Here is a 21,758-nt window from a genome sequence, read left to right as displayed (position 1 = left end):
CAGCCAAGGGGCTGTTCACAAATTACGTAACGCAGAAAAACCACTTTTTAGATTCCCTCCCTCCCCCTCGTAACAAAAAGTAACAAATGGAAAGACCCCTCTTCTTAAATTACGTAACAAATATCGACCCCCCCTTATATTATTATAGTACGTAACAACTAATATGCTGGTAATAAAGTACAATAGGATCAGGTACTAAATTTTATTGTTTGTAATTTAAACTTGAAATGACAACCGTATTTTTATGCAACACTTTATACCCACCCATGGGTTTTATTGTGGTGTCTTATCGGGGAACGCTTTTCCGTAAGCAGATATGAGGGACGTAAATAGAGCGCTTTTGTCCATTTTTAACAATGAAAAATCAATCTAAACTGAGGAAAAAATATAAAACTTTAAAATTCACGTGGTAGATCCAGATTAATCGTTCTCGCACTTTTGTCCATCCCGAGCGGGGGAAAATAGGCGAAACTGTAGATCAAGGTCATATGAAATTCTTTTAAACCTGAGTAAACCAATGAAAATGTTTATGTTTTTAATAATTACGACTGTTTCTGAAAGTTATGAAAATTTTATTCTACGATATTAAAAATAATATGTGTTACGTAACATTTTAGTGAACCCTCCCCCCCCGTAACAATTAGTAACGCTTGCACAAACCCCCTCCCCCCCTACCGCGTTACGTAATTTGTGAACAGCCCCCAATTACATGTATATCGAAAAAGTGTTTCTAAAAAATGAATAAAATCAACTATAAATAAAATTGGTAATAATAAGTAATAATTACGGTTAGATATTTAATAACTTCAAATAATTAAAGCTAAATGTTTTTTAAACCACTCTCAGGTAAGATCAAATATGAATATAATTTCATTTCATTTTATAAATGGTAAACTAGCTCAAACATTTAGTATTTGAGGTGTATCTTTCTTCATTATATTTATATAAATTCTACAAACTGTAAGCGATGACATTATTTAGCCATTTTTTATACTAATTTAATTAGTAAGTACAGTTTACAAAGCTACGCAGAGCTTTTGTGCAAACTTAATGAGATTAAAAACCAAAACGCAATAAAACCAAAAGTGTGAAGCGTATGGGATATTAAAAAAAACGCAAAATGTATAAATCACACAAATAATTCAGAGATATATATAATAAGAGGGCATACAATAATAAGAAATAAAAGTTATTTAGTTTGAAGACAAATTGGATTCTTTACGTTGAAAGGTTGCGCGATTTCTTACAGTGAGAAGATCCTGAGTGAAGTAGTGGCAGTAAGTTAAGTGATTTTTGCGTTGATTGCTTAAGACGCGAGGTTTGAAAATTGTAAGTAATAAAAGCCCTGCATCGTCCAAAGGTTGAGCCATCTGGAACGCTGTAAATGAGATTGGCAACTGAAGAAAAAAGTCTATATTTGGAAGTACGAGGTAGTTATGTAGGAATGGAGAACGGAAATAATTGTTTTTAATTAAGTCAGCAATTGAGAGAGGTCTTTTTGAAACGTTGTTAGCGAGACGAGAAACCACAAACCACTCGGACACTCAAATCGCGCTAAGAAAAGGTAACATTTAATGGCGTTCCGTTAATTGCTTACACGATATTCGGGTTTTTCTTTATGAAGAAGAATATGGAACAACGTTTAGCATCACAAGTCAGGTTGTTAGATTTGTCCCATTGAGGGATCTCACCAATGTTTCTTTGTAAAACAATGCAGTCAGCTTTGAATTTACAGTTATAAACCTTTATGTCATCCACGAATAAGAGCAATGATAATTGGAGTAGTACGACGAGCGAATAGTTTATGCGACACGCTAACAAAACGTTTGACCTCCCGTTTCACATTGGGCGTTCAGAAACAGTATATTTGGATATGAACGGATCTACCCACCATCTTAAATTTCTGAAAAAAGTGATCATTTTACACATTTATACAAACTTCGAAAGGCAGATGTCAAAATATGACAAGAACGTGGTGTGGGATAAACACGATAGAGAAATTCGACTTCTGACATTTCTTTAAAGAAGAGTATATTTTTCTTTTTTCCAAAGAAATGGGGCAAATATAAAATATACTTTAAAAGTTATAAAAGGATACAGCAGCTGATAAAACGAGCTTTATAAACCGTCAAACGCAGAAATAAAAATAATAAAGGATTGATGTGGTATATCCATATAATAATATTCGATGATCAAAGTGCATGGTATGACGGTGTTAAACCTCTTAATAAGAGATTGTTGCTTGAAAAAGAGAAATAAAAACCAAGTCTAGTAGCTCCTTAGATATGGTTTTAATAAGGGAGATACATTTAGGAACAAAGCGGGTTCGTTTGACCAGGAGGTCATAAGATAATGGGTATAAGACCATCATTACATACGATACCTCATAACTAGAATCAAGTGTCTCTAGCGTAGAAACTTTATTTGAAGCAGAAAAGTTACCGTTCCCAAGTGCTCATTTCTGTTAAACAAAACATCCAGATCTTTACAGAAGTGAAGAGAAGCACATTGTGAAAAACTAAATGAAAAGAGACTTAAAACGGTTTTAAAATTCACAATATATTTATTTAAAAATCCAACGTTTCGGAGGAACAGTTCCTCCGAAACATTGGATTTTTAAATAAATATATATTGTGAATTTTAAAACCGTTTTAAGTCTCTTTTCATTCAGATCTTTACAGCTTCCGCTCGAATATTGGTTTTCCAACCTTATTCAATTCCAATTGGCATACTTTTCTTATTCCCGAGAATTTGCAATTAAAAGTATTGCAATCAGTATGAAATCTATTTCTCGACCATTTCCGATTTAGATATTATCATTCATTCCCTAAATGACAATAAGATATCAAACTAATTCCCACCAATTACTGCAGTATTTCTATGGTTACCAAGATAAATGTAACAATTATCGTGGTATAATGAAATGCTTGAAATGCATTTCTTGTAGGCTTTCCTATCTTGTACATTATTATCACGGCCACTGCTCAGATTAATGGTTCTTCACCCACGCCTTACAAGAAACCGTAAAAGGGAGTTTTCTGCTAAAATAGCGGTGCTCTTTTCGAAAAATAAGGATAAATTCAGTCGCTTCAGGGTGTGATATCACAGTTTAAGATGACCTAAAATTTCATGTCACGATTCATCTTCTATAAAAATAGCATCCAACTCCTGATTATTTTTAGACGTCCTGGCCTTCGCACGACAGAAACTATCAGTTCCCCAAATTTCCATCACTCTCCTCTTCTCTTATCGGTATTGTTATCTTAGGATCCATCTTGATGGGTTCGTGCTTTATACATGTACAGTTTCGCGGGAAAAAAATCCCAGCTAGACTTTACAGTTTCTGCTTGCTTAGGCACTTCGAAGGTTCTCTTTTCCTTTATCTAATGTTAAACGGTCTATGCTCATTGAAATTCTATATGCCTAGACCGTACACCATAAAATAAAGTAAAGACGAACCCCTGAAGTGAAGCACAAGGCCCCCGATACATTTTTATCCCATTACATAGAAATGAATGTTTCTAAAAATAATAAATAATTTTATCCATGTGATCTTTTACCATCCTACACGGTCTACGAAGTTTCCGATTCACTGGTTAACAGATAATATTAAGCCACAACTATATCCTATAGAATGTGATTGCCGGGATATGTTATCTGCCTACGAGGAAAAACTTGGCGATGAAAAAGGTGCTGCAAACATATTACCTGTTAAACTTAATACATTCTTGGTTTCACCAATATCCCACCACATAAGTTCGAATCTCTTAGTTTTATAAGCTTTTGGTTTGAGAGAATAAAGATAAAATTAGATGAAATATTTCAAATCTGTGTCTCCTCATTTAAAGGGAGAACAACATTATTAAGGAAGGTTAAGCTTTCGTCTGAACTCGTGGCGCAACAATCTATAACGTATTATATAGAAAATTCCAATTTTCCATATTGTTCGGTGATGTAAACTAAAGGGTAAAAGTATTACTTTCTAGAATTTCACGACACGAGTGAGTAAAAACGGAGACTGGACCTTCCCTGCTGGGTAGTGCTCGCTTTATTAAAGAATTTAATGTGGAAGATCGAATGCGATCAGTAGACAAGATGCGTAGGAATACATACCTCAACATTTTCACAATCTAAAAGTATTTATTCTAAGCTTTCTGATTTTTTTCAAATTAAAAACGCTTAAGTTTAAATTGACCACTAAATTCCGAAACGTCGTGTAGTTCATTGTGAGTTGGAACATAGAAATAAAATCATTAATTAACCTTACCAACATTTTCCCAAATTTTATTATACTTTGAGAAAAATGATTGCCGTTGTAATTAAGTAGTTTGCATTACATTTTATTAGATAACTACTTTACTTGCCGTTAATTACCTTAAACTTTTACTATTAAATGTGCTAATTTTATTTATGAAATTTAAAGGTCTGTGTAACGAAGTTATGTATTATTTGCCAGCGTAATAATTTAATTACGAAATATCACGCGTTTCTGCGCTGAAGGAATTCGATGTCTTTCGGAAATTTCAAAGGAATCTAATGGGAATTTCATTCGCGCCTGCCTGCTGCTAATGAACGCCTACGTCAGCAACATACCGTAAATGTTGAACACCGTATTACGAGAATGTAGGATCATTAACAACAATGAAGATTCACAGCAGATGCTAAACTCCCCAGTGGCATCGTCAAAAGGATTTGTAGTGGAAAAGCGCGGAGTTCTTAACTTCATACTTTTTGGGGGGCTACATATAAATCTTATTTATTAGTACTTTATTAGATGACATAAGCACCAAACGTGAACTTTAAGCTTCAATTCGTATTGTAGACGTTAAAACCTTTTGAAAACGATTAACACACTTTTATTAAGTTTATCAACATAGATTGTAGTAAAATTCATAAAAAATCACTAGACATTTTCTTTACTGATTCAACTGCAAAATGCGGAAAATTTTCTCTCCAACTGGTGAAAATAGCACTATGCATCATTTGGGGCTTTCTCGCTTTTGTTTAATAACAGCGCGCGTGCCCAGTCGCACGTTCCAATCCTCACGTTACACAGAGCATCCAAGGGATTTTCATATGAGCCACCATTTGCTTTAAGATTGCATACCTTTAGGCAGAAATGTTCTGATGGTGAAATAATGTAGGGAAATCTAGTTTAAGATATTTATAGAGAATACTCAAATAAAAATAAAAGGTGATGTTCGAAATATAGGAAATATTCTACTTAATTAATAATAATACAAATTTGGGTGTTCCACTTGATGCCCTAAGACGTGGTTGCTTTACTTAATGATTAATTCAGACCTGGATCTGAAACTAAAGAAAATTGAAAACCCTACAATCGAGATGATTTTCGCCAAATTTACACCAAGGTGAAGTAGGAGCGCCTAGGGCCCCATTTTGCTCACTCGAAGGGTGGGGTTCAATAAATTAAACCTGAGGCGGGTGCAAATCGGTGCAGTGTACAAAATCACAATGTACGTAAGGGTCTCAAGTGGCATAATCGCGGGTCACTGAGCACAACGTGATTTATAAAAGTGTAGACAAAATTTTATTTTCAAAATGCAAAATACCTCTCATTGCATAATTTAACCATTTTTTACGTCGCCTTTTTTTCTACGTGGTTTATCAACTTTGGAAAATTCTCTATAAGCCAAATGTAATAATATCCAAAGTAAATGCTCGTGAACGATGCTAAACGATTATATTATTTTTCTGTTAGATTTGACTCTTTTCAGTCCAATACCATTAAGCCCTTCTTTTCGAGCTATAGCTCAAATTAGCTTAACAAAACTCCAAATCTACGTGATAACATTTTGGGAAATCTAACGAATTTGAACAGAAAGCATTTATTAAGGTTTATGGCTATTTTAAGTTAAATGTACTCATTTATTGAATTCATGAAACAAAATATCTAACGATGATCACCCGGTTTCGGTAGCATAGATTGTCATAATCAGAATCTGTATTGTATGTTGGTGGCTTGAATCTGCCTGGATAAGTAACCTATATTTTACATAATATATCGGCTAACATATCAATAACGATTTTCAATTTCATAAACACTCAGATATGGTTGGAAATATAAGTTATTTTATATCGCGAAGGGCTCATATTCAATCTTATCCTACGTAATCGCCTCACCGACCGTAAGTATTGAAGTATATATTAGCTAATTCTGACAATGCATTCAGGCACGAACGAGCAATCCCGGAAGACAGGAGCGTAAAGGCTAACTATTAGAGATTCCCATTAAGACTTTCATCGTATAAACGACCGCTTTTAATTAATTACGTCAGAATATATTACACGAGCTACTGATCTCGCTTCTTTAAGCGAATGCCACCGCCGCAATCGGTTCCCCAATGAATCTGTTCCAGCAGCGCTACAGATAAGAGACTGTAAATAGCCAAATGGTATTCAGATCAAGCGTGTGAAATGCAGTTCCGATTGTCAATGAACCAGGACAGAGGGCTTTACGCCGACTCAATGCGATAACCTCTTAAGTCTAATAATTGTGTTTCTAACCTTACGAAAGTATCTCGATAAAATATCAAATTAAGGCGAATACAGAACTTTTCAATTCAATTCTGTTTGGAACAAATTATTGTGATCAAAATCAGAATAAAGTTGAATTATCATTGTCAATCAAAATCCAATTAGGAATTGCCCAATTTTAGGTATAATTTTTTAACCACCTATTCTGTAAATGGAAACGTTGGCGGTAAAATATTTGAAGGTTAAGAGTTTTAATATTTTCATGGCATGAAATTTAAAAGATAAATTCCTTTTTAAAATTTCACAAATATTAAATAATAATAATTTCAATGCCAATTTTCTAGAAATCTATTAAAGTCTGAAGAAATTAAACCAAAACTGCTCATTTTTTGGAAAATTCAATAAACCTTATTAGCGACGATGCAAACAAAAAGTACATTTTAATTAAAATAATTGCACAAAATAAGTATGAAAATTATATGTACGTCAGTTACCTATTTTAAGTGAATGTTTTGCGCGAAACAATACACCTACATGTCTTGTGCAAACAGTCTTATTTACCGGTTTTGTTTTTCACAAACATGGCTAAATAGATTAAAGAGCAAAATAAATTTTAAACTAGCTTATTAATTGCCACTTAAACATTGTGAACATAAATATTTCCAGATTGCTATAAGAAAAGATCAAAATGAACTTGTCGCGTTATTGCTGGAAATCGTGTGATCGATTTTCGGAGAAATCTCTAAAGGGAGTCAATTACCTCTTGTCTGCAGGCCATGGCCGCAGCCTCCACGGACGTCGGACATGGGCTGACAGTGGCTCCAGTCGCCTAAATACCACGATAAGTGATTATCTCTCTCAATACAAGCGGCGTCGTTGGCTTCGTAGCAAGGGCGAAACTCCTTCATGATTTCCGGGCAGGCTTTCCCGCCGTGCAGAGGCTCGACCATCACAAATCTTTCTCGTTCTTGTTGGGCGTCTATTGTTGTGAAAGAGTAATGGAAAAGTTAATTGACCGTAATATTGATTCTTCATTGAATCTTATTTAGTTATAGTTCAATAGAATGACTCAAGTGTATCATTTGGTTACCCACCGTTGAGTAGTTTTTGAATTGTTTCACCCAAAACCAACAAAATTGAAAAGGAACAAGTCAAATTATGACTTATGAGTCAAATCTGCTCATTTTAATTAGTATTTCGGGTTATTTTCATACCAATTGTTAGATAACATTTTTTCGATAAAATTATCTGATTTTCCAGGTTGTCCCTGACCAATTCCTCTGATTGTTCCTCGCGTATTTTATGCCAACAATTGGATATTTCTAAACTTGGTTTTAGCAAGTAAGTTAAATATTTACAACCAAAATAAAATTCCCTAACTTTTATACTAGTTCTTAAAATTCCGACTTTTCCGTGATTTTTAAATATATATTCAAATTCTCTAACTTTCCCAGGAATTCAAAGTTTTTAAGATACTGTGGCAACATAGAAACGTTCGTACGTTAGGCAAAACCTTTATAATTCTAATAAATAAAGGTTTTTATCTTTTTCACATGTTCAAAGCCATTTCTTCGCTTGAGAAATTCAAATAATATCCCAATAAAATACGTTTTCTATTAGTAATTTTACTTGAATAAAATTGTTACGTTAAAAATCTAGGTCATCTGAGATTAAATCCTAGAAATATTAGTATCGTCTACCTTGCGACAGTATTATCAGGTAAATCTTGAATGAATATGTTTGACGGCTTAATAGCGTAAAGAGGGTGGCCTACCAATGCACGTGCAATCTCATCAATCTATAATTAAAATGGATGAGACTTCAAGAGCACAAAGGCACGAAAAAGCTTTAGAAAATGTAATGCGGTTTAACAAATTTGATATGTGAGGGAACCAGCTATAATTTGGACGTCACGACAAAAAGATCGACGACCAAGGTAATTAGTGTATCGGACAGCGGAAGTAAGATGTTAACCACATGTGCCGTCAAATATTTTATTTAGAAAATGACCCCGACTACATTGAATAAAGCTCTTTTGTATAGTGCATGGTCTTCAATGTCAGTTTCCTGCTCAGTTTCTAATCTTCTAACACATGTTCCCCCGTCAATAAAGGCAACGTGGATGGAACAACACGGTAACCAGCTTAGTTTTCAAGAACCTAAGGGGCCACATGAAATTCACCTAACGCAATAAAGTTGGATGGTTTGTGGAAGCACTACTTGGGAGAGCGGCGAGGGCGCTCGATTGATAGTATTTCATTTTTTTAACCTAAATTATCAATCATTTTTACTTTCACAGTCGAGATTGTGGTTTGTCTCATTTATATTAGTATGATTAGTTTTATATAGATAAAACCAATTAATACGATCAATTTTGAAAGGACTAATTTTTAGGTATATGATGCTTTTAAAATTGAGTGGTTTTGAGTATTTGGTACGTAAATTAGGGGGTGAGGATCTTTCCAATCGCTACTCTGCCTTACGAGGGAAATTGGGTGTCGAAAGATTTTGCGTTTCGTAATTTGTGAAAAGCCCAAAAGTTTTATATCTGACGGCGTAAGTAAAAATCACAAAAAAACGAATACCCACTTAGTCTTCAAGATTATTTAAAAAATAAACAGGCATCCAAAACATCCTTTATGAGCGATTTCTAAAAACAAAATCTCATTGACGTACACACGTGATATATATCTTTAGCTTGTTTATGATTATATCGATTTTTCATCACTGAGAAATAAGTGAAACATTGTTATAATCCCGAAGTTTAGTCTAGGCCTGTGGTTTTCTTTTTTCTGTAGTCAGCCAAAATTTTCAAAGAAAATTTCACGCTAATTCAATTTTATTTTCAATAGATAATTTCAATCGATAATACTGTACATGTGTTACACAATTCCAAAAGCGCGATTACACTGTGATTAAACAATTTCAATATCGAAAGTTTTCAACTTCAATAATCTTTAAATGTTAGTGTTTTCGACTGAACCTAAATATTAATATTTCTAAAAATCTTTCTAGCATGATTTTTTTTCAAAGTTTTAATAAGTATTTATTTGTACATGACGTCACGTGTTATAAGTAGCATTCAAATCAAGTTTCCTGTGGGAAGCCAAGATACATTAGTTACACCACTAACTTACTTAGGTCGCATGTTTCGGGACAAGGTGACCAACTGGAAAAAGGCGTAAATTTGCAATCTAATGGACATGGAACCTCACACTTTGTAGAATTGACCACTGGAGGTAACATACTGCAACTAAATTACAAAATATGTAATTAAATATGATTAATATCTATTCTAGGAATGCTCGAGTTCACTCACCCTGATTCTTTGATGGAAACCTCATTTTTGACACACCACACATTTCTTCTTTTAAAGCCTTTGCCACAGGTTTTTCCACCCGGAAGGACACAATCCTGCCAGTTAGCGACTTTTCGTCTCAATCCGTCGCAGAAGAACTCATTACAATCATCTTCCTCCTCTAGTTCCATATCACAAGTAGAATTGGAATCTACGTATTCAATTAAAGTACTTTTTATTTCTATAATTGCAATTTAATGAAAAACTAAATAACCTAATTAATACCGTTTTATTCGTAATATTTTCCAGGAGTTTAAATTATCTACTATCCTACTCTATATTTCACATGATTAATACCTAGAAATAGTGCCTTCTTAATTACCGATAAGTATGTCATAAATCTTAGGACGTGTTCTTTGGGTTCTAATGAGTCAAAATGTCCCATGAACATGGGTCCTAAAATACTTTGTATTAGAAATTTAGGCCCACATAAACCGTGCCCTAAAACAATGAAATAGCCAGTGATGTGAAGTTCGGTATCTGCCTTAAACCCAATTGTTTACATTTATTATTCATTTGTTTTTTAACGGTGAAGCGATAAGCACAATAGCAAATGCCAAAAGTTCATTATTGAACTAGCAAAAGTGTGCTAAATCTACAATGATTTTATTAATGCCAAGTTACATTTTTCCTAAGAATCGATCGACACTGTTAAACGCGGTCAGAAATTTGGGAAATAAGCAACTTGTAGGAGGTGAATGCCAATTAAAAGTATTTTCCCCGATGGATGCTGGGATAGTGCTTATTATTTTGGAAACTGCACAAGAGTGATATACGAGTGTTAAGGAAACGGAATGGTACTTTTACCGTTGAAGACATGGAATGGTACTTTTACCGTTGAAGACACGGAATGGTACTTTTACAGTTGAAGACATGGAATGGTACTTTTTAGTGTTCAATTCATGAAATGGTACTTGCTAAAGCTTCCATTTAGTAATCATTTGTTTTTTAATGGTGAAACGATAATAACGATAACTGATGTCATTATTCGACTTGAGTTTTAAGTGTCATAAGTCCTTCAATGGATTTAATAACACTTACTAAATTAGATAAAGTTTTTAAAGAATCGACATAAATGTTAATTACTTAGAATTGAAGTTATAAATGAAAATTTTATTTTATTTAAAACATTAAAAAAATTGTTCAAAATGGCCCCCTCCGGCTCTAACACAGATACGAGCTCATCGTACAAACGATTCTCGAACTCTTTCAAAGATTCCAACTGTGCTGCGGATAGTTTCACAGCCATCCAATATGCGATGTCGCAGGTCGTCAACGTCCCGAATTTCAGTCTTGTAATCTAAGTCCTTAAAGGGGAATTGTCACCAAAACCAAAGTTTACGAGGTTTTTTTACAGAATGATAGAAAATATATTAATGATTATGTCCCAGAATTTTAAAGTTATTGGGAAAGTATTTAAAAAGTTACGCAACTTTTTCCGCAACCTACATCAAACGGCTCCAAATATTTCAGAAAAATGTACCACACCAAACATTTAGGCTAAACTGCGTTCTATGACTATGAGATCTAACACAAGTCCCGTGGAAGTTATCTTGACTCCACTAGTGAGTGTTGTGCAATTGAGTATACCGTCACGGGGAAGATTGGCTTAATCGGCTGTGAACAGAATACTCGAGAACTGATGGTCACGACCAACTTTGTCATCAAACCACTGAGAAAAGTCAACTCGCCCAGGATAGTCTGCGTCGTTCAGAGGTTGAACCTTTGAAGGTGATACGGTGAAATTGATGACCATGCAGAATTCCCCAAACTATAACGTGATTTACACAAACTCACCGGTTCCTGTTCCAGGATCGTTTTCGGCCATGGTAAAAACCAAAAGTAATTATTGTTTAAATTCACTTTGGTAAAGTAATTTACATAACTAAAAGGTAAGACGAATCATATCGATGAACATGTTTTAATCTAAAACTAGTTGAATCAAAATTATGTAAGTACCTGTTTCTCAAGGTCTTCTGGTACGTTTGGCACTCTCGCACGAGTTTGTCCTGGTTGAGTTGTTCGTGTTCTCTCAAGCGTCTCTCAACAGCGGCAAATGTGCGTCGATCTGTTAACGGTCTTTGGGCTACTACACTATTTCCCTGAGCTTGATGACTTTGGCCTAAGCCTTGGATATTAGCCTAGCTGATTATTATAATGAACTTTTGGAATTTGGTATTGTGTTTATCGCTTCACCGTTAAAAATCAAATTAGTAATGATAATTTGACATTTTTGACTTATTAGGACACAAAGAACACCCTAAAAAATTTATGACACACTTATCCGTAACACCTTCTAGTTCAAATAATCGAACGTTTCATCCTTTTGATCAAAATATAGATATCTTTGACAATGCTCAGAATATAGCCAAATAACGCGTAGAAACCGTAATGAATCTGGATTATGTGTAGGGCCCACCAGTGGCGTAACTAAGGTCCTCGCCCCCCCCGCGAAACTCTTTTTGGGGCCCCCTTATGCGACTTTTTGCGAGACTTTTGTTTACTACTAATAAACAATGGCGTATTTAAGGAGGGTTTTGGGGGTTTAGCACTTTCAAAGCTATGCTTCCACCACCTTTCCTTTTCTCTCAACCTTCCCGAATAGCGAAAACCGCCCCGAAATTTGATTCGTAGATGCCCCCTAGCTATGAAGTGTAGGATGGCTTTACTACCTAAATTTCAGAAAAATCGGAAATAATTTCGGGTTTTTGTATAAAATATTTTTTCACCGGTAGGTGCTAGAAAAAACGTTTCAATGAGAAAGTGTTAGAGTACGGTCGAAGTGTTCAAGGAACTTGGTTTCATTGGAAAAGAACACTTTTCCACGAAAAAAAAGCTATCGCATTTTTGTACGTAAATGAACGAAATGTCTGAAAGATTTAATTGAACATTTAATTCAAATTAACATAAGAATTTTACAAGTGTGGTTCTATGATACCTCCGTTTGCTGCGATACATGTTTAGGCACGATGAAGCATGTTTTGAAACGAGCGTCTGATCATATCAGGAGTGACAAGTTTGAAGGCTGCAATGATTCGGTGACGCAAATCTTCGATATTCTCAACGGTCGTCTCGTAAACTTGTCCTTTGATGAACCCCCACAAGAAAAAGTCCATCGGAACTAGGTCCGGAGATCTCGCAGGCCATCGAACCTGACCGTTCCTGCCAACCCAACGCTGAGGGAACTCGTTAAGATGCTCCACTACACGTCTAGGTACGTGGCGTGGTGCGCCGTCACGTTGGTACCACATCTGTCTGTAAGCTTCCAGCGGAATATCTTCTATAGCGTCTGCTTGTTCGTTCTGCAAAAGCGCCAAGTAGCGTTGTCCATTAAGACGAGCTGGGAGGAAAAATGGGCCAATAACTCGATCCCGAGCAAACCCGCCTAAACATTCAGTCGGAGATGTTGTTGATGATGATGATGGTGAGGAAAATCCCAGTGAGGATTTTCGTCACACCACATGTGGGCGTTTCGATGGTTGAGAGGCCCATCTCTCCCAAAGGAACACTCGTTGGTCACCAGCATTTGATTGATGTAATGTAATGATGGGTTCTCAGAAATCAAATCTACGTTCCATATCTCCTTCGTGAAGAGCTTGGTGGAGGGTCGCTCCATATGGATGGCCGTATGATTGTGAAGAGTGGTCCACACATAATTCGTCGATAACCCGAGATCGTCGCTTGTACCTCCGACGCTTGCTCGATGATATGCAACAAAATAGGCTAGAACGGTGTCTTCCATGTTGTTGTCTTGATGACCTGGTCAACGAAATCTGGGATTGACGTTTCCGTATTTCTGAAAGTCACGAACAGCTCCAAGAACGGTGTTGTGCCTTGGTCTTCTATCTGGATATCGAACGGTGAACAATTCACTAACACTTTCCGCGTTACGATTGGCTTCACCATAAAATAACTCGACCATAAAAGCACGAAGATCACGAGAAAAATTTAGTGGCGTGTTGATTAGACTCAATAAACGTTAGGGAATGGTTGAAAACAAAAGGTTTCACCATAGAAACTACAAGAGGAATAGAAAGAGTTGATGAAAAGTGTTACGGGCTCGGTACGGGCAAAAGGTTCTCCGTTCATTTCCGCTTGAATCTAATTGGCCGTCATTTCCAAAGCTTTTTTTTTATTAGACCAGAGATAACCGGAAATGAAGGGAGAACCTTTTGCCCGAGTAATCTTAGTAAAGCACGTACAAAGGCAGGGTTTTCTATTCCTGTGGTAGTTTCTATGGTTTCACATTAAATACTAATTGAAAACTTGACCTTTGTGCGTAGTTGGCCTACTGATACGTTTTTAGGTCTACTGTAGGCCTAAATTGGCATCTTTGTAAATTACATGTACTTTTTTTTAAGGAATTTAATCTTTTAACGTGATTTCCTTCATTTACGTACAAAAATGCGAAGGCTAATGGCCCCTATGGACAGCTTGTTTTTTCATCAGCTCATATCTTAGTGAAACAGTGCTCTTTACCAATGAAACCAATTTCTTTGAACATTTTCGACAGCACTCTACAACTTTCTCATCGAATCTTTTTTTTTTAAATATTTTTTACAAAAACCCGAAATGATTTCCGATTTTTCTGAAATTTGGCACACGTTTTTAAGAAACTCTGCTAATGAAGTTTCTTGACTTTCTTCATTTATACTTATCCTCGATTTATCGGAAATGATGACCGAAATTCTTTTCCTACAGACTGAAAAGCTCGTGCCGTGATAGAACAAAAGCAAGGTTATAACACGAACTAAAAAGGGCCCCCCGCGCACCGCGGGGTTGCGGGGGCCCTATTTACGCCACTGGAGCCCACTGCTATGATATTGATATTTAGGGTCCCTTACAAAGCTTGTAAGCGATAAGGTGGTTTTTGGGAACTCTAACTTCACTTATGTATATAATGTCACTTAATGTTTCTTTTAGGTAACTGAATTATTTATATTGTATATAAAATTGTGTTTAGAATAGAACACGAAATATGTTTGAAAAATTCAGAAACCTTTTCCATGATATGCTAATATGGTCCTCTTCCTGAACGTTTTCCCGGGGTTTTTATTTTTCATGCATGCCATGGAACATATTGACCAATTAGACCATTCGGAAACTACGCAGTCGTTACTCGCGGGTAAGTAACATTCTTCGATGTTTTCTAGATTAGAATGGAGCTCGCAATAAGCCGATGAAATTTCACTCTGGAAAAATATGTATATAATAGTTAGTCACAAAAGTAATTTCAGGATAAAGCTATACTTGATATAGAAAAACGATATATTTTTTCAAACCATGGTTTATTCACTACTGCTAACAATTAACAGGATTTAAAAAGGTGTAATTAGAGTTACACGATGAAAGATAATGCATTCCACTTGGTAAAATCAATATATAATGAAATTTTAAACACTATTGACGAAGACATTTCTACATTGGTCAAGTCACATGCTGACTTGGCCCTCTTACAATTTGTAAGAAATTGAAAATAAAAATTATTTGATTTGATTTGATTTGAGACCTTATTTGAGACTTTTACTCCATCTTTGTAAAAGATGTTGATGTTACCAGAATATTTTTTACTTATTTTACTTAACAAACGCTAAATTTACCGCCACTTCTTGACCACAGTGAATAAAATACTGAACTAAGTTGGTATTAGAATTATTATAGTACGATGAAAGTTTTGATTTAACAAGCTCCAAGTTCTAAAATATGTTCAGAGTCGCAACCGGATATTTATAAAATGTACAGTACACTGATGTGATATAGAATTGAGATAAAACCGCAAATAAGTAAAAATTCATACCCCATCGTACAGCGTGCACACGTATTCCCTGGATCTGTAGCCAGTACCAAATTTCAGTTCACTGTCAAGGACGCAATCTCCCCACTCAAGATATTTCCAATCGTAGACAGGAGCGAAGCATTCGTCGCTCATGTGAAGAGACACCGAGCACTCGCTTTTACCCGTTGCCGAGTTCATAATACGGCGACTTCTCTTCGTGTAACCTACAAATAATTAATGCCATTTACGCAGATTTAATAGTGTCGTTGTACTAATATTCAAAATAATTCACTTATAACATCAAGTTTAACTCGCTTTATTGTTTGCGGATAATTTTCCGAAATAATTGTTGTTTGCTCCAGATTCATATGAATTGTAAAAAGGACCTAGACATTTAAAAAACATTCGAGGTAATAGTTCCGATGAATGATTTAGACTATCTGTTTGAAAACCTGAGCAAAAAATTGATAAAGTGATTCAATGGCTTATTTCGAAATAAGAATACATTTATTGTGTATACAAAACCTACAGATATTATAGACGAGTATAGTTTTCAATTCTTATCTTGATATAGAATTATCTTATGCGAATACAAGTGATGCTTACTGAGAACACTTAGAGACCGAAACTAGATGGATTCTTTTCCTGTCTAATGTCATAACAAAAGACCCATTGGTGATAATGCATTCTGATGCAGAAGAACCCTTACTAGATAAAACACACTTTAGTCTTACTATAAGTAAATAATATATTTTCTTTAAACATAACACTTCATTTCATATAGAAAGATTTTACTGCATGCGACTGACGAGGAAACAACGTTCTTGGTAGCAGTTTTTCGTCTCTTCACCCTATTGTGTCACGCAGCGTTTGATAGAACCTCTTTAAGTTACTTATAGAAGTTATAGTTCTTAAATAACAGACTTATGGTGTTGCTCATCGATTACTTGTTTGTATAAACTTTCGACAACTCTCGCTATCACATCATTAATGTAATTTAAGGTCAAGAATGTCACGCATTTTTGAAAGCCTATATGAGTAGTTGGTATAGTGACAATCATGAACTTCAGAAATATGTAACACAACCCTTAAAAATTAGACCCATAAACCTAAGGAGTTTCCATGTTAAATAATATTTTTTTCTGAAGAGCTTCGGTCATGTAAAATTTGAATTAATTGTAATTATACAATTTTTGTTTACGATTTTCAAACGTAAATTTCATTTATATTTCTCCTACTTCTTTAATTATCTATTCCCTTCATACCATGTTATAATACTAACAACCGTGTTATTTTACTGCAAGGTTAATATATCGGGAAGTGATTACGGGAAAACATGTATTTTAAGACTGATAAAGTAAATATTTTATATTTAAACTGCGGTCGTAAATAGAAGGGGTAACAAAGTTTTCATTACCAAAGATCGCCATTTGGAAAGTTGAGATCACCAATTACAAGGTGAAAGTCGCCATTTACTAAATGGTCTATGAGTTTTGACGTGTTTTTATTCTAATGCGTTTGACTTTTTCGTACGTAGAACTTTGCTCCCACTCTCTAGTTACTGAAAAATGCAGGTCTTACTGTGATTTGGTTTCAATAACTTGTTGATGAAATCATGCGGAATGCAACTGCTCCACGAAGACCATGGTGAAACAATGCAGTCACTGTCACAGGGAATGAAGCATTCGCCGATTTCCTTGGGTTTCTGATCGAAACACCAATGACTAGGCACTGGAGTCATCTCTGCGCCAATAATAATAAATTAATAAATGCACCTGAGCTACATTGCTAAGGGTGCTCGCAATACTCGAGATTTATCGTATATGAAAAAATATAATATGGCTCAAGGGTTTCCTTAAAATAAGCAAGGTATATTTTTACTTTATCTGTGAAACGTTTTTATCAAAAATAAAAACCAATGAGTAAAGACTTTATATTCCACCAAATTAAGCAATTGCCCAAATTACAGTGTTTATGGCCTCAACAACAAAATTGTATTCCACTCGCACGGAACAATTCAGCTGCTCATCAATTGATAATTCTGTAATCAATAGCAGAGGTCGTTAGCAGTGTGGATTACTTAGGAGTTGTGGCTGTATTAATTAATGCAAAATTATAATTTCAAAAAAATTCGAAAAGGTACCAGTAGAATAATTATTTACTGTTTTATAAGTATTTCGCTAATTAGACAAAACAACGCTACCGGGCTCTATTGAGCTCAAAAAAAAGCTACTGTGTTTGGCAACAACAGCGAAGTAGCGAAGAGTGTTTCATTGGGGTAGCGAAATACACTTTTCCGATGAGGGTTTGCTAGCGTAAGCTTTCTGAATTGATGCTTGAAATGGTGGGTGGGTGCTGGTGAAGCTTTCGGAAATTTAGGTTTCGCGCACTCTGGAAAAAGTTGCGGATCAACTTCCACTCTGGACCTCCCCCATTATTTACGCGCCTGAGAAACATTATAAGTTGGGCTGTAACGTTCGTGCTTGTGAATAGCTGTTGGCTCTCGTAGCGCGAAGGGCTTGCCACCACCCTCCTACGCATTGTAACCCGGCTCACTGAATTAATTAAAAGTTGCTAGCTGATTGGAGCCTAGATGATACCTTGGTACGAAATTAAGAGGAAGCATATATGGACTTAATTTTCGGTGTAATAGTCGCCAGTCAGATTTCCTGCACGATATTGATGAGTCCCAAATAGGACGAAACCGGTCTACCTTTGGAATTTCTAGCTATTTAATTTTTTTTTTTAGTCTTTCACTCAAAATATATATGATCCGAGATTCACGTCTTTTGTTTGCTCGAAGACTTATCGGTACGAGCTATTTTTAAGTTTTTAAATTTCTTCAAATTTGTTTAGGGTCTAGCTTTTTTATCCATTTTCCTTGGGTATTGGCCTAGCGGATTATTATTATTATTATTATGACGATGACTACGACGACGATGAAGACGGCAAAGATGATTATTATTAAAATCCTTAATAAAACACTATTAATATACGCTTTTGCTTAAATTGAATATCTAATTTTCCGTGAAGCAAATTGATAATAAGACGTATACTGTAAAATTTTGTAAAAAACCTGCCATTTGGATGCTAAGACGTTTAACGTAACCCTTAGCGTTCGGTCTGTCCCAAAGTCAATGATTAGTACATTCGAAACACAACAACATGCCTAAGCACGCACAATCATTCAAATCAACATCAACACGCAAACACTCCCACATACGTGAAGCACAATCACAATACGCAAAAACAAAAACATACTACACCAAATGACAAAAAGAACGGTTTTTGGAAAAAACCCTCTGCCTAATTTCTAGAAACTGCGAACGCAGTGATTGCACTTGGCCACCGAAACTGCGAACGCTTTCGCAGCCCAGACAGACAGACACACACACACAAACCCCGACAGACACACAGATAGACAGACACGGTGATTATAATACCTCTCCTAGAGAATAAAGTTCACTCGGAGAGGTAAAAAGTAGTACCTTTTGCTTGTACACAAATCACATTTCGACTTTTCTCTCCAAATCCGCATTTCACACTGTTGTTTGTATTATTTGATTTTTTGCCATTAGCCGACTCTCGAAGAATGCAAAAAGACCAGGCCAATGGTAGCCACTTATATCTGCAAAAAAGTCGACTAGATTCATCTCTTTTGTGGATACAATTTATAAAAATATACCTCTCTCGGCTCCCTGTATAAATTAGATTAGAAAATTTTCGACTTCGATAACGTTAAAAAAATATTATTGGATAGGTTAGGATTCAGCGGACCTACAACTTCGGTTATATCAGTAAATATTAAATTTAAGTATAGTTTTCAGGGTAATTTACGGGACCCCAATTTTGGTGGGTTTAATATTTTCGCCTAAAAACCTACATATTTAAGTCCAATTTTCATGAGAGTTATATTTTTGAATAGCTTAACCTAGAATTGCAAATACGTTCCTTAAATTTAATTCTAAGTAAGGTTTTTTGGGCAGCGTATACGGACCCCCGCAATTTCCAACATTGTAAATCCGCGTGTTTATAGAGGTCTACGCGCCCGTTTCCGTCTGGCGTTTTTCAAGGCTGTTCAGAGTGGGCCGCGCTTTCAACGTATGAGCAGAACTAACAATTAAGTATGACACTGATCGGCCTAGTCTTCGGCGTATGACCAGAAGTAAAAAATAAGTGTGATCAAAAGTAAATAATAAATGTGATCAGAAGTAACTAATAAGTTACTAGAAAAAATAAGTGTGATCAGAAGTAACTAATAAGTTACTAGAAGAAATAAGTGTGACACTCAACGGCTGACTAGTAGTAACAAATAAGTGTGATCAGAAGTAAAAAATAAAAGTGACACTGATCGAAGAAATTTTCGATGCTTTCAAAGTATGACTAGAAGTAACAAATAAGTGTAAATATGTTTATATGTGTGACCGTGGATATATTTTGGTTGCGATACCGGCGTTGCAGGTTGCTGTGAATAGCTCAAACAAACTTAACACATTAGAAGGATTGTGTGTATTCCGACCGTCGTACGTCTTGTTTGTTATAATTATTGTATTGGAAGTATCATTAACCCTCTTCAATTACATCTAATATTTTATTCACTATCATCGTCTCAATCATCAGAATTTCAAAAGTCAGAGCGGATCAATCTCTCCAAAATGCGGAGAGCAGAAGAAAATCATTTGCAATGTGAATTACTCAGTGTTATTAAAGGGATTTGTTAATAATCTTTCATTTTCTTTACTCTACTACGTCCAGCCGTAACGAACCGGAGGTAACTTATTCAAGTATTAGGCGGGAATTTCTAGAGTCTGTCTATACCTGATCAGGAAACTAATTAATTTAATGCGAAATGTAACTTACTTTCCACATTTCGGTAAACCAGAAGTAATAATTCTTTTCTCCTTAGACAACGAGCAAGGTTTCCCATTTCCGGCTGAAAACCTGAGTACATTTCTCGTTCTTTCTCTGATTTCTGGTCGAATTCTTCCCCTCGAGTCGACGCATCCTTCTTGCAAAACTCTCCATTCAGTCCAAGGGCTCATCGAACAATCCACGTCTAACACGCAGCCTCTCGACGATTGTGGGATTTCTTGATTATGAAGGCATTCTCTATGAAAAATACGAAACAAATTAATGCGTTAGACCATTTAAATGTTCAACAAAAAAATTCGAATTTAAGTATAAAAATTGCTCAATTCCGAAAGTAGACTAAGTAGGTAGATGAGAATTACTTTCCGTATATCTTGTGATAACAAACTTCCCCTTAGTCATAACGTCGTCTTCCCCTAAGCTAGTTTGTGGAAGATAAGACGACGAAACAAACGACGTTATGATGTATTGGAAGTGAGTTTTCACAAGATAAGGGGAACGAAATTATCAATCACCGATTTTACGAGTCGACTTAGAAGTAGAGACGTACTTCTGATGCTTCCTCCCCAAATCTGAAAATATGCTGACACATTATTAGGCAATCAGAGAAAATCTACTTGAAATTGAACATTTGTAAATCACTTAAGTAAAAGTGGAAATCTCGCCAGGGGTGGATTAAGTAGCTGGCGGACCCCTAGGGGCTCCGAACAAAGATCCTATATAGCTACGCTAAAAGAAATATGAAACACTACGCTTACGCAATAGTAAAATCGCGTACAGTGTCTATCCCTTATTCCCTTTGCTACGCCAGCGCCTCAGTGGCAGGGAGTAAAAACATTTATTTCTTAAAAAATATCAGAAGTTTCTGATTAGATGGTGCCTCCTGAAAAACTTTGCATATTTCCCTTAGCGTAGCTATATATGATCTCTGGCCTATAACCTCCAAGGGGCCCCAAGTTCGAGATTCCTAGTTATAAACTGCAACAACAAAAGAAGCGAATGGCGCAATTTTATTTACGTTTTCTACATAGTAAACGCCAAAACCAAAAGGGTCTCGAAATTTTTACCAGCAGGGGCCTCCAATGTCGCTCTCTTCGGCTTTCTTCAAAAGTAAGTCGTCTACTCAATTTCGCAGGGACCATCGTATCTAATCTAGCAGCGACCAAGGTCGATTGTAGAGGATCAAATCCAAAAAATTCTATGTATAGGGAAGCGATGTCCCGTTGTAAATTGACACCGCTGAAAAGGTTGGGTCCA

General features: G+C 35.7%; 1 protein-coding gene across 1 annotated transcript in view; it reads right to left on the bottom strand.

Moving 5' to 3' along the window:
- Positions 1-21,758, bottom strand: part of LOC149922036 (thrombospondin type-1 domain-containing protein 7A-like) — a 121,979-nt gene that overhangs the window by 2,211 nt on the left and 98,010 nt on the right. Inside the window, exons 5-12 of the mRNA XM_090162227.1 lie at positions 20,493-20,741; positions 19,121-19,260; positions 17,214-17,375; positions 15,654-15,856; positions 14,856-15,048; positions 9,818-10,007; positions 9,636-9,751; positions 7,259-7,477 (exon numbers count right to left, since the gene is read on the bottom strand). Of these exons, the coding sequence (XP_090018353.1) occupies positions 7,259-7,477; positions 9,636-9,751; positions 9,818-10,007; positions 14,856-15,048; positions 15,654-15,856; positions 17,214-17,375; positions 19,121-19,260; positions 20,493-20,741 (1,472 nt within the window). The remainder of the gene's footprint in view (positions 1-7,258; positions 7,478-9,635; positions 9,752-9,817; positions 10,008-14,855; positions 15,049-15,653; positions 15,857-17,213; positions 17,376-19,120; positions 19,261-20,492; positions 20,742-21,758) is intronic.

Source organism: Leiobunum rupestre, chromosome 11 (assembly GCF_980474605.1).
Source record: "Leiobunum rupestre chromosome 11, qqLeiRupe1.1.hap1, whole genome shotgun sequence".
NCBI lineage: Eukaryota > Metazoa > Arthropoda > Arachnida > Opiliones > Sclerosomatidae > Leiobunum > Leiobunum rupestre.
Note: the sequence above shows the minus strand (reverse complement) of the source record. Positions and strands in the feature narration are given on the sequence as shown.